The 13,210-nt window shown below is 36.5% G+C and overlaps 1 protein-coding gene across 1 annotated transcript in view; it reads right to left on the reverse strand.

Moving 5' to 3' along the window:
- Window positions 1-449: 449 nt before the first annotated feature.
- Window positions 450-13,210, reverse strand: part of YLPM1 (YLP motif containing 1) — a 35,070-nt gene continuing 22,309 nt past the window's right edge. The window contains exons 14-21 of the mRNA XM_033063749.2: window positions 12,842-13,018; window positions 12,542-12,625; window positions 12,230-12,313; window positions 10,760-10,846; window positions 7,725-7,776; window positions 2,820-2,950; window positions 1,214-1,392; window positions 450-849 (exon numbers count right to left, since the gene is read on the reverse strand). Coding sequence (XP_032919640.2) covers window positions 1,246-1,392; window positions 2,820-2,950; window positions 7,725-7,776; window positions 10,760-10,846; window positions 12,230-12,313; window positions 12,542-12,625; window positions 12,842-13,018 — 762 coding nt within the window. The 3' untranslated portion in view covers window positions 450-849; window positions 1,214-1,245. The remainder of the gene's footprint in view (window positions 850-1,213; window positions 1,393-2,819; window positions 2,951-7,724; window positions 7,777-10,759; window positions 10,847-12,229; window positions 12,314-12,541; window positions 12,626-12,841; window positions 13,019-13,210) is intronic.

The raw sequence follows: 13,210 nt of genomic DNA on the forward strand, positions 1-13,210 counted from the left end.
ATCCTGATAGGGATCAGTGTTGACTAAAAGTTATAATAAGAGCAAAACCAATTTTCTAGGCCGCCCCTCAGAGAACTCTGTAGTACCTGTCTTCATATTAAGCATTAAAGACAAGTTTTTCATACACTGCTACCTTGAACATTACAGAACCACCCCACAGAATTCATATTCACATAGTAACGAAAATTTGACATAATTGAGAAACTAGGATCCAAGCCTAATGATATTCCTGCTTTCCAGGAACATAAACTTCTAAAGGCTAGCAAGACCTGGGATCTTAATAGATCTGTCCATGAGAAGAAGAGCAGGTGAAAAACTTGGAAGACAGGACACATTCCAGAATATGAGCACAGTACATCTTCCAGGTAAGGATGGTTCTGAGCACATGTGAACACAGACCACATTTAAAATGTCAAACAAAAACCATACTACAGGGTCCACCAAGAACACTGAGTTCATAGTGAAATTTATTGTTCTGCTTCCTAATACAATAAGCTACAAGGTACATACAGTATAAAACGAGAACATCCACAGAGCAAAGGTGATAAACATTCTGTGATGGTACAGTGGAGGTAACATCTGTCTAATCCTTCCACTTTATCCCACAAAGAGCAGCTAAAACTACTGACCCTCCCCCTCCCCCCCTCCAAAAATATTAAAAAGTAAACTGTCTCTCTCACTTAGGAGTAGTGGGATTCAATGAGTTTTTTGAGGGCACTGGTTGTCTGCCAGTATCTCAAGAAAACAGCTGAAACTAAAGTAACAAATAAAAACTGTGAAGGTGGGAGTGACATGACCCATGCAAGATGCTCATGACACCTTGGTTCACCTCTCCTCAGAGCAAATGGCCTGTAAAGAAAGGAAAAGTTTGTTATGCCACATAAACCAGCAATTAGCATGGTTAGAAATAAGATATAATAAGCAACATTTGAATTCAACAGGACTAGTAGGCACACAGCTAAACTACTCTTAATGAAAACACAAGCTTTTTTGTAATAAGGTTGGGGGATTTGATAGCTGATAATTCTTCCCCCTATCTTGTCAGGTGCTGTACAGAAGGGTGCATATTGACATAAGCACAGCTGACACCTATTATACAAAGTTCCAAATCAAACAGCCCTATTTGGGAAAACTCTTAACAAAAGGGTGAACTGCAGCCTCAACTCTTGAAAAACATCAAGGCTATAAACACACAGGAAGACTGACTATTTACCTTAAAGGCACAAAAATCCACTTAACCACTTTTCATATATACTTGGTGCGGTTGAGGGCTCTCTCAGCAAGGTGACCACTTTCATCTGTTATCTTCTCCCAGTCAGTTTGTCCAACAACAAAACCGATGGCCCTTTTTCTGTCAGCATCTTTTTTTTCTTCTAGATCTGCCCATCGCACCTATGGAAAACATCCTATCAGTACAATAATCTTCCAAGAAATCCTGATATGAGTCTAGGCTTTCCACTGCAAGTAAGAATACAAGAATACTAATTTCTACTTATTTTCCTTAGAACAGGTAAGTATTATTTTTTATCTGATATTATGATAAAGAGGGAAATTATTTTTAATTGAATCTACCAGGTGTTCCATGGAGTAGAAGAAAGGTATAGATTATAAGCTTTTCCCATTTCAGTGTTATAGTTCTGAGAGTTGAAGTGTAACTACTACAATTATGTCTCTGTTCAAAGCAACACTTTCTGCAGCAAGAATTATCCAAGACTCATTTACTGTTTCAATTTTCTGGGAAATCTGTCTTTCAATTGCACAATGGAAACATCTAGAAGATGACTATGAAACTACAGAAAGAGTGTTAAAGAGCAACACAGCAATGAATAAATGAATGAAGGACAGTTTTCTTCTCTATCTTCTCTGAGTTATTTCTATTTAAATTTTTCCACTATTTACACTAAGTAAATTTTTCATATATATGCTGTTTCCCCATCTTTACATCTCCATATCTGCACTGCACGTCTTCGCGGTAATGCAGATCCCATACATTTATCCTGTTCAAACACACAAAGTGACACCCCCAAAGCAAGACATGATGGGAGGGAGAGCAACAGGGAGGAGGGAGGGAGAGATGCAATGAGGAAAGGCTACAGTCCAGAAACTCAGCTGAAACACACCATTTCAGGACAAGAAAAAACAGTAAGTGAAAGAGTTCTTTGCCATACTGATTACTGTCATTCATGCCCGTGTGTTACTGGGGAACGTAGCCTTATCAATTTTCTGCTAGCACCTCCCTATCCACAGTCTACCTGGATTTCCCCTGGTATTTCTACTGATAAGCAATGTCAGTTTTCTTCCACCATCATCTCCTCTGCCAATGCCTTAAGTGTCTCCATTTCTCTCAGACACAGTATACAGTACTATCAGTTTTCTATTTGACGTTACAGAGCAAAAAATACCCAAACACCAACAGTTAATACAAATCACTTCTAGTGGCAAAAGCTGGTCTTTCAAATTTGGAGAGGAAAAAAAAAGAGTATTACATCTTTCTATTACCTCTCAACTCCTGCTATGATTTTCCCCCTTTTTTCATCACAGAACTTAAACACACAGCATTATGTATTCAGACCATGTAATGCACAGTTAATCTGTATTATCTACAATTCCTAGCTCAGTTACAACTAATATGTTTACCTCTGGAAGACACTACTTGCAAGCATAATCTCTCACAGAATCTAATGGAACAGCAAAATAAGAAGCGAGTCAATGAAATTCCCATATTCACAGACAATGGATGACTTGGTATCAACTCTCTTCCACAGTATAAGGTGATAAAGGGTGATATACAGCCAGTAAATCATTTGAAAATTTATTACCCTTTTCTTTCCAGGTTCAGAAGCACGTGTATCATAGTCATCTGGAAGCTGCAGATAATCTTCTATTCTGCTGGCAATTGCTTCCCAGTCACGTTTTCTTTTAGTGCCAGTCCGCAAACCGTCCAGCTTGTCTGAGAACAAACACAGAGCCTCAGCGTTAAGGGAGATTATTTTTTCTATTACTCACACAAACAAGATGAGAGTGGAAAACTTTTCAAAAGAATGAGCAGCAGAATTTGTACATCCAGCTTGTTCTTGACAGGTGTAATTATGAGAGTTGAAATAAACTAGAGAAGACTCAACACAGTTTTCAAGTTTTATTGATTTTTCATGTTAACTGTGTGGTAATAACACTCAGTGTTGTTTTCTATATGAGGGAAAAAAAGCTTGCTCTTCCAGATCTATATGGAGTCTGTCCTTACAGGTACAAAATACAGCCAACAATAGCTAGGAACCACAAATCCATCCTTCTGTATTTGAACACAATCCTAAAGCTGTAGCATTTTTCCCAAATTTGGGGATCAATACTGTGTCAAACACGGCATACATGCAGTATCAGGGAACAAGTGGCAATTATATAATTTAACGCATCAAAGACAAGTTTCTGCTAAACAAAATGCTCCTTGGAAAGCCTGATCCTTCCCTTTCTTTTTCTCTCCCCGTAAGGCAAACCACTTAAAAAGTCTTCCAGGACTGGGAGAAAAATATCTCAGAATCTTTTCTTTCATGGTGTAAGAGGTCAGTCATGAATATTTGAGCAGTACATTTGTCCAACAGTCCTCATTTTCTTCTTTTTCTTATTGAACTGATACAACATGAGGAGAAAACAATTCCATTCCTAGATTCTAAAATTTTGTTCCTCTTTAGGCACTTATTCTCAGTAAAGAAAACAATACCTTCTTGAAATTATGTGGCAAACTGTCTTTGGAAAGGAGATGAAACATTCATTGTAAGATTATGAACAACCAAACATGAAAAGGAAAACCGGCTCTACAAGTCAAAGGAAATTCTGTTACTTCTGCAGACGTAAACTACCAGTTTATAAGCCAACAATTCAAGTATGTGTAGAAGGAACACTAAGCTTGGCAATAACATTCATTAAACCATTACCAGTGATGTTAGAAATACTGTTTCAGAAGTCACTGTTGTAATCAAATTCACCCATAAAAGGCCTCAGAAAAAGACCACATACAAGGTAACATTCTTTTCTGGATAGCAGAAGATGATGTGCAAAAGTATTTACTTAAAGAAGTTCAGTTCAGAGATGAACATATTACTTAATATGGGAGAGAGAAGAGTAACAATGGAGATAATGTGAGGCAATGGTACTGTAGACATGCTAGTATAATTTAAAGTCCATAAACGAATGAAGTTATTTCTCCCTCATACAGCTCAAAACCTTTTAAAGACTCCACCTTTGCCCCATTTCCCTGGAACAGATACAGAACTTCTTCTAATAAAACATCATAATCCTCCTGCTTCTTCTTAAAATAGCCAACATTTAAGAAAAATGTTCAGAATTTTTGTATCTATTACATGATTTAAGGTTCTTCTTTTGCTCTAAGTTAAATCTGCCAAATTTGATGCTCAATCTCCAGAGAAAGGCGACACTCCCTCTACAAGACAAAATTGATTGATACAATATTCCTCTGTTACTCCAGCTATGTTCAATCAGTGTAGATCATTTGTTGCATTAAGCATTTCCAGAAAAAAATAACCTTGAAAAGGAGATCAACAAATTCATTGAGGAGCATTTAGGAACATGAAGAAGTGAAAACTGAGGAGCTCTCTGACGGCAAATACCTGTAGACAGACATATTCCTGTTGGAGGTGAGCTGTGATGCAAGCTCACCTCATGACTGATGAGAAAGTAAGTTAAGTCTCCCACTCCCTGTTGCACACTAAACAACTGAAAACATCGCCAAGAAACGTTGAATGCTCAAATGTCAGCAGAGGAGCTCAGAAGCTGTTCTGAATATGCAGTTCTTCCCCTCTGCCCTTTTTTGTTACTGCTACACAGAATTTATTTAAAAAATTTATGTCCTTCCATGTTTGAAGTTGGATTGCTTTTCCAGAGGGGTCTGCTTCCATCCATACTATTGTGTTCAAGGTACGTGTGTCATGCAGCAGACAAATGTCAAAAACCTGCCACAAAGGATTATTTCAGAATATTCTTTTCCGAAAATGAGACAAGGTGTCATTTTGTAACACTGGTGATTGTGATCATTTATGGCTTATGATTATTTAGTGTTAAACTACTGAACATCATTTTATAATTTCAAATTTAGAAACAACAACGCAGCAGCATTTCTGAAAACCTGCAAAACTTAAAAACTCACCTTTAGAATTTTTAAAGTAACATCTCCAAGTAACTAATGTAATTAGTTCCTTCAAAACCTAAATAAATCAATCAGTTAAATTTTGCCCTTCTTATACAAAAGCCACAAAGTTTTATGTAGAATCCCATTTGCATTCTAGAACAAATTTTACAATGGCATCAAAGTTGCAGCTACACCAGAGTTCATTTCTCCATTTCTGAAAGTTCGTAGAACTTGTCACTAAGTTGCACCTTGAAACAGAGCATTGCACTAAACGCTACAGTCAAATTTTAAAAATGAGAGTGCATTACTTTAAATTTCAATATAAGAACCTGTGTACACTGCGTGCTGAGAAGACCCGTGAACAGACTTTCAGAATAAAACTGTGGTTGTGCACAGCATGTAAGGAAATGATAAATCACACACATACTCAAGAGGAATGTAAGAATAAAGTAAATCTGTGCTAAAGTGAGAGCTCTGGGGCATATGTTTGGCAATCATCACAAGTCAGTGTTTGCAGCTAAACAACTCCAACTTTTCAGACATTTTCTGAGGTTTATTACAACCAGAAAGATCTTACTATGCTTTCCTGTAACAACACCTACTCAGAAAGAAAACAAAAAAGCAAAACAAAATGCAGGGCATCATTTTTGGAGTCTGCACTTACACCATACTTCAAACGCTCTCTGGGACTAATGCAATAAACCTAATGGGCAGGCCAGCTCCCAGGAAATTACTCAGTTTTGCAATAACCGATGCACACCACAGTTTACACACCTTTCCAGAAATAATTATAATTTGTCATCTACAATAAAGTCTTACTATGAACTAAATATAGTAATTCTTATTCATAGACTGCAAGTGCTCCTAATGTACACCTTAAGCTAGAAGCTGACCGCCCTGGCAGAGTCACTTTCCAAAGAAACTGCATTTGTTACATAGGAATGCCTGGCTTTTTTAAAACCTAAGTTCTGTCAGAATTTACTTTTAAGCTACAGTCCTACATATATATAAAACTAAATCTAGAGGGTAGTTAAAAAAATAAAATTGTGAATATAGATTTAATAGAAAGTCCTTTACAGCACCTGGATCTGTGTCCTGCACCATGCTAACATCCAGTTTGTTAATGAAGTTAGACTGTTAAAAGATTATTTCAACAGCTTTGCAAGTAACTTACTTCAGCATAAAAGTGACTCTGCTGCTTGTTCCCCATTTTACATTTAAACGGAGACCATATAAAAATCATGTGTTTTACATTACAGAATTTTCATTACGGAAGGAAACGCAACACAGTTCTTAGCATAAACTTAAGAAATAATTTCACATTATTAAATAAATCATTCCTTATAACAAAAATGCAGGGCAATCCCAGCTTAATTGTCTAACTGCCTAGCTGTTTGGTATGCCATAAATCATTGAGGACAAGGTGCCTCTGCTTATACTGCAGGTGCCACATCATTGATATCATCCACAACTATTTATATGACTTAAGAGAGAGCACAGCAGCAGAAGAGAAGGTGTAGCTAAACACTTAATAGAAAAAGCTGAAAGGCTGCTTTATGTAAGCCAGACCTTCTAATGCTATTTCTGTGGTGCAGTTGTGATTTTGATTATTGGAAAATTATGATGCACAGGGCTGTATCACATGTGAAGAAGCAACCTCAAAATGTTAAGACATGCTGTGTCCCATTTAGGCATTTGCGACTTCTCACAGATGTGATATAAAAATAGCAATTCTGGGATGTCTAGATAAAATCTTCATTTAGAACTTTTACTGTTCAGTAAAAAAAACCACAACAAAACTGATCATAATGACCAGAAACCCCTTTCCATGAATAATCCTTTCACCACAGATGGGGTGTATGCATTTCTGCCTGAAAGCTGCTTTTGACTTTGACACAATCCTAATACAGCACTAATGAGAACAAAATGTACAACAAAAATTGTGCCCTTGTCTTCCTGGAAAGTCCATTTTACATACTACTAAAAAGAATTCTATTGCTCTCCTGGAGCTGCAAAGCATAATGAACTTTCAACTTTTCAATGCCTAAGATGTTGAAAAGATACACTCACATCTAATCATTCAGAACCAATTTCAAAGCACGCCACTTCTTTGTCTTCACAGGTATCAATTTTGAAAAGTGAGAAACATCTTAAATACAGTTCAGCTATGAGAAATGTCTCCAAGAATGCAAGAAGCTACTGATGACACTTAGGAAAAAAGATATGCAATGTGAAAAAGAGTACAGTGCGACGTAAGTTGACTTTTTGCTTTTATAAAAATAATAAACACAGAAAGATGAAGAATATAAATACTGTTCTTTTAAAATTTGAAGACAAAGTACTTTCCTTATACAGAAGGAACAACAATTAATGAGTATATAAAACAGTGATGATTAGAAAGTAGTAAAGTCTCCTGGCTCAGAAGATAAATTCCTTTTCTGTATAGACGCTTTTGCAGTTTCAGACACATATACGAAATCAGTGCATTTATTGGTCTTTGTAAGGAGGCACAGTAGAAAAAATTCAGGTCTTGCAAACATCATTAGATACCAACTATAAGAGACAGGAAAAAATAAATACCCACCTAGCTTTGCCTCAGAAGTGTCCATCTCCCATTTGCTTTTCGGAATGTAACCCTAAATCATACACAGAAAGAAGCTCGAAGGATTAGAGAGAGACACACATGCATATCACTTTTGAACTGGAAACAGCATTACAATGGGAGTTTAAAGTATTTCTTTTTGTAAGGCACAATTCTCATTATCAGATGGAGACCAATTACTCAGTATTTCAGAACTTCTGCATCCATTTCCCATTCAGTGATTTCAGCAGCCCTTGAAATCATTGCAAGAGTGCTGCCCTCTGCAAACATAGAACTCCAGAATGAGTCTAAACAGACAGCAAAGGCACTGTGTACAGTTACTGTGTTGTATTATCCCAGGTAGCAAAGTCACTGCAACACAACTTTCAGGCATAAAGAATATTCAAAGCTTTACAAGCATAAATGAAAAAGTTACCATAAGCTTTTATCAACACATTCCCAGATTTAGTACACACAAACTTCACTTAATCCTTTTGAAGGGACATACTAGATTCAAGTATGAGTGGTTAATCCACAATTAGACATTTTTTTTCTTTAAATAAGAGTATCTGCTAAGTCACTAGGATTTAAGTATTACTTTAAGTTTAAAATGTACTCTTAGCACAATGATTCTTATAAAATTATTTTTCTCTACAAATAATGTCACCATGCGTAATGATCTTTAGCCAGTTTCTTCTTTGTGAATGAGCATAATGAAAATAAATTTGGCAGAAAGGTATTTATTTTAGTTAGCCTCTTGTTATCTTTTTATATTCTTTGACAAGTAAATTGTTACTAAGCTACCCTCATTTCAGTCGTTCAGATTTGGTATAAAAGCACTTATGTTCCTCTGCAACGATATGAAAAGGCTCAAGGTAGTGAATTGAAGCCCTGTGAGAATTTAAGTATTTTTTAGAATGTTTTTCAATAGAGAGGGAAAAGAACTACTCTAGAAGATTTCAAGAAGAAAACCAACAATCCACAAACCAGTTTTATTACACTAACTTCTTTCCTGCTTTATTTATAGGTTTCTTCCACTGTGGTAAAACGGTATGTGTATTTGTTAATGCTATGTGTTACTAAATTAGTGTATTCCTGTAAATTCCAGAGAGCCACACTGCATTTGAATTCAGCACTGCTCTTAAAAAATCCTTGAACGACCTTTTTTCTATCAGGCATGTATCAGTGACTTGAGGCTATTAAATCTCTGGATTTTCTTGTTTGTAATCAATCTGTAATTAATGCAAACCAAAACAGTTTGTGCTGCAGTATTTCCTTGGAACAAATAAACTTCATGTATACACATATATTTATACATTTAAACCAAGTTGCACTTTGAAGTTTGCTCAGCAAGTTTACACCACAGCTAAAAGCCTGCATTAAACAAAGCGATGCATGATACACTGGAGAGAACACTAAATTAAATGTATCAGTAATTCATACCATCAAGCACAGAAAAGGAGGAATTGTCTGAACACTATAAATAATCCTATGGGAGTTGATAATAGCAAGAAGAGTGACTTTGATGGTGTGAAACGGTCTATTGTGTGCTGAATCTATAAAATATCCTGGTGCTTAAATAGGATAAGCAAAGATTCAGACTTTATCCTTTGGTACAAGACAGTTGGATATTTCAAAGATATCTGCCAGATGGCAGGAGCTTCAGACCTCTCTTTTCTCAAAGAATTAAATGCAGTAAAATGAATTGTAGAACCCTTATCAAATGCTCTCAAAAAGGCAAGAGATACCAAATATAGTGTCCTGTTCCACTTTCTGTCTGACATAATTCTCTGAGATTAGCCATCTAACTGAATTCCAGAGATTACATACAGCAGATAATGCTTCTTTTTCATACCCTGTGAATCTGAATAGAACACATTCTTATATGCAGATTACTATTAGCTATTTAATAATTTGCACGGTTTTCACCACCAAGCTTTCTTTTTGTCTCAAAGAAAAGGCCTGCTGTTATAAGTCCTGTACATTAGGACACTCCCCCGAACCCATAAACACACACATACACACAGAAATTTATGCACAGATGTCTTAAAAACTAAAGACAACTTTCTCTTTTAGCTATAGCTCATGGAAATAGGACTAGCAGCCATATTCTTGTAAACATGGATGCGTCTTTGAAATGTTTTAACCACACTTTATGTAGTCTCGTATTCTGCGCCAAAGAATAATTTAGTAAAGAGAATAAATGAGTCATGTTGAAAAAAACAGATGTTTATTAGAATCCACTTTTCCTAGGTTTTTTAAAATTCTGATTTCAACTGCTTCCTGACCTGCTACTCCTGAGGAACAGTAAATTTCCATCAAGGAAAAACACTTTGCTCAACTTGGACATTTTTGGTCACTTCCTGTTTATTGAACTTTAACTGCTTGGTTGTGGGAACCAAGATTTGAGACATTCAACTCATCAAGCACAGACCAGTTGCAGCTCCAACACATACCAAGAAGTTACAGCAGGAAGCCTTTTGTAGCCTTTTAAATACATACCAAAAAAGCCAGCCCTCAGGGCAATTCTATAACCTTTATTTATCTGAGACCTAATGCCTCACCTTGGAAATACCACCTGACAAAGTCAGTCAACTGTGGCAGAAAAAGCAGTCTTCATAACTGTTGTCAGATACTGTGACAGTTGAGGAGAGCTCTTTAGACACGTGAAAGGAAATAAGCTAAATTAATCTTTACCCATTGTTCCCATCCCTTCACTTTGTGTAATTCTTAGATTATCTGGAAGACAGCACTATTATGTACTGCAATTTAAAATGTCTCTAAGAGGCATGTTACCATGTTCCACTGACAATACTGTTTGTAGCACATACTCACACATTCTTAGAAATAAATTAGGAAGAAATAATATGATTTATCATTAAAATTCTCCTAGAAATGTTTAAGTAAAAAACTATTACACACATGTGTGTTAAGATCGCACCGCTAAGAACGGCAATGGGTTGGCACTGGTAAGACTGAGACTCCCCCTCAGACACATTAATGAACAATTTGTTAGGGATGGCTGATGTGTCTCCTACCAGTTCACTTTCTTCTTCCTCTGCTGTGTCCTTCTTGACTTCTTCTTTCTGGTCTTCAATATTTGCATCAAAATCCTCCATCTCCACCTGTTCCAAAGCACACACACAGAATTACAAGGCACTGCCTGGCTTTTAAGTATTTTCTTTTTAATAGAATAAGTAGAGACGTCCAAATTAAAATAGAAAAGAAAGGATTAATCTTTGAAAGTAACATTATGAATCCTGTGTCTATTCTGGCTTTCCTCAGAAGCATATTCTCTTCTAGTAACAGAGTGACAAAGAGCATTCTTTACACAGACTTCCTGGGGAAAAGCAAAAATTGTTCATTCCCTTCCTTCACATGCAATCCTTGTGTTACCACTATGTGTAACAGCAAGATAATTCTCTTGCTTCCCACACATTTCAAGAATCACATTTCAAGACTTGCAATCTCAGAAAAAGTTCTTAAACTTGCCATTTATATATACCTGGAATGGCTGTCTCTGCATAGAACATCTCTACTGAGCTTTTATCTTCTATATATTTTAAAATCACAGTAAAGAATAATAGTAATCGCAGAATTCAGCATAACAAAATACAAGAATACTGGAAGACATACATCTAACTCTGCTGATCTAATGCAATACTTTCTGGGCTCCACAGTACTGGGGACTCATGCATATACTCTGGAATACATAAAACTCTCCAAGTATGCACAGTTCTTTACATAATTTGCAAAACCTTGTAAATCCCAATCTGCTGTTCTCTCAGCCTACTTCCGAGTGGAACCTTTTGCTGTCCTATTAAAGGTTTCTATTTTCCAGTACAAAGAATTTGGAGATTTAATAATAACCTGCTAACATAACGACAAACCACAAACTCCCTCTGTCTACTTCAGCAGTTCACCAGCTTCTATGGCCATGTCAAGAACTGTTTAGACAGCAACAAGCAGCTATGGTTCATTCACAAAGACCACACAACTAATTTATGCCCAGAGCTCCTGACACACCTGCCAAAGAAGAATGTAACAATACAGTAAGCTGACCCACCAAAGATGCATGTCATGGCAAATTGCAAATGAAGTAAAAAGGCAATTGTAGCCTTTTGCTATGTGTTAGTTATTTCTTTATTCTCTTCTAAACGTCTCTATTTCTCAAAACAAGGACTGAGCTCAAATTTGTTATTTTCTTATCTTACTTCCTCCAACTACTTTCTCAAAAGATTCTCTTTAATCTCCTTAATTAGTATTCAACAGTTGCTAAGAGCAAAGTGACTTCAACTCTTGCTCAAAGATGTCTAAGTCTCAGCTTCAAAAAGGTGATAGAAGGGTGGTAATTCATAAGAATAATGAAATACACTTCCCAGATACAGTGATTTTGGCTTTCTAAAGTGCCTTGCTGTGATCACATCTTTGCTTCATATTTTCAGTATTTTCATATTTTTAGTCACACTGACCTAATCTGTAATTTTAATAAGCACAGAAATTCTCACCTCTTCGATAGCAGCATCCTGCAACAGTGAACGAATGTCCAGGCGCATCATGTGGCGTGGTGCTGCCTCCCAGTGATCAGACATCTAACAAAACACATACAAACATGAAGCACCTCTAAAAACCTAACAGATTCATTGGAAAATTTGGTTTCTGATTGGTAACAAGACGTATCTGTACTTCAGCAATTTTAATCAATCCCCTGGAATAACTACCAGTACTTCTAAGAGGAAAAGTGTAAGCATGATGTAGTCTACATTTTCAAACAACAGTGGGCCCAAAAGCACAATATAACTCCAGATGTATACAGTTACCCTGCTGATATCCTTTAGCTTGCGCCCATGAATATTCCTCTTGGAACATGTCTGGTTATCTGCACTCATTTCAGCTAAGTAGACCTAGAAACAAAAAGACAATATTAAATATTGTAAACCAATTTTTAGAGCTCTTTTTCTACCTTGTGATACACCGTGCAATCGTACTTAAAGAAAGGCAAACTTGTAACTGTACACCATCTTGTTTTTCCTGAACGTGGGAGACACTTTCCATTCAAAAGTTTAGAAACATCAGGATATGGCTGTTAGCAAGTTCAAACGCTATTTAGGTTCCATTACCTCAAACCCCTTTGTTTTTGCAGCACTCCAAAACTGTTCAAAGTGTCGCACTCTGTCATTGATAGCATCCAGGATAATGAAGGGAAAGAAACCGTCATCCAAGGTCTTTTTGAAAGTTTTAAACATGCTGGTACGATAGGTCTCCTCCATATCAGCCTCATATTCGTACTCCATCACCTTCACCAAGGACAAAAGCATTAAGAAAGATTTAATCTATAAAATGGCTAATATTCAACACCTGAATGTCATGACCACAAAGTACACTGGTGTGAGAAAAACACCTTTCAGGTCAGTTTTTAAGAATTTGCACATACCACCCTAAGTTATATTGGCTTGTTTTGAAAAACAGCTCAGAGACCTCTGCACTCT

The sequence above is a fragment of the Catharus ustulatus genome, chromosome 6 (genome assembly GCF_009819885.2).
Source record: "Catharus ustulatus isolate bCatUst1 chromosome 6, bCatUst1.pri.v2, whole genome shotgun sequence".
In the NCBI taxonomy this organism is placed as follows: domain Eukaryota; kingdom Metazoa; phylum Chordata; class Aves; order Passeriformes; family Turdidae; genus Catharus; species Catharus ustulatus.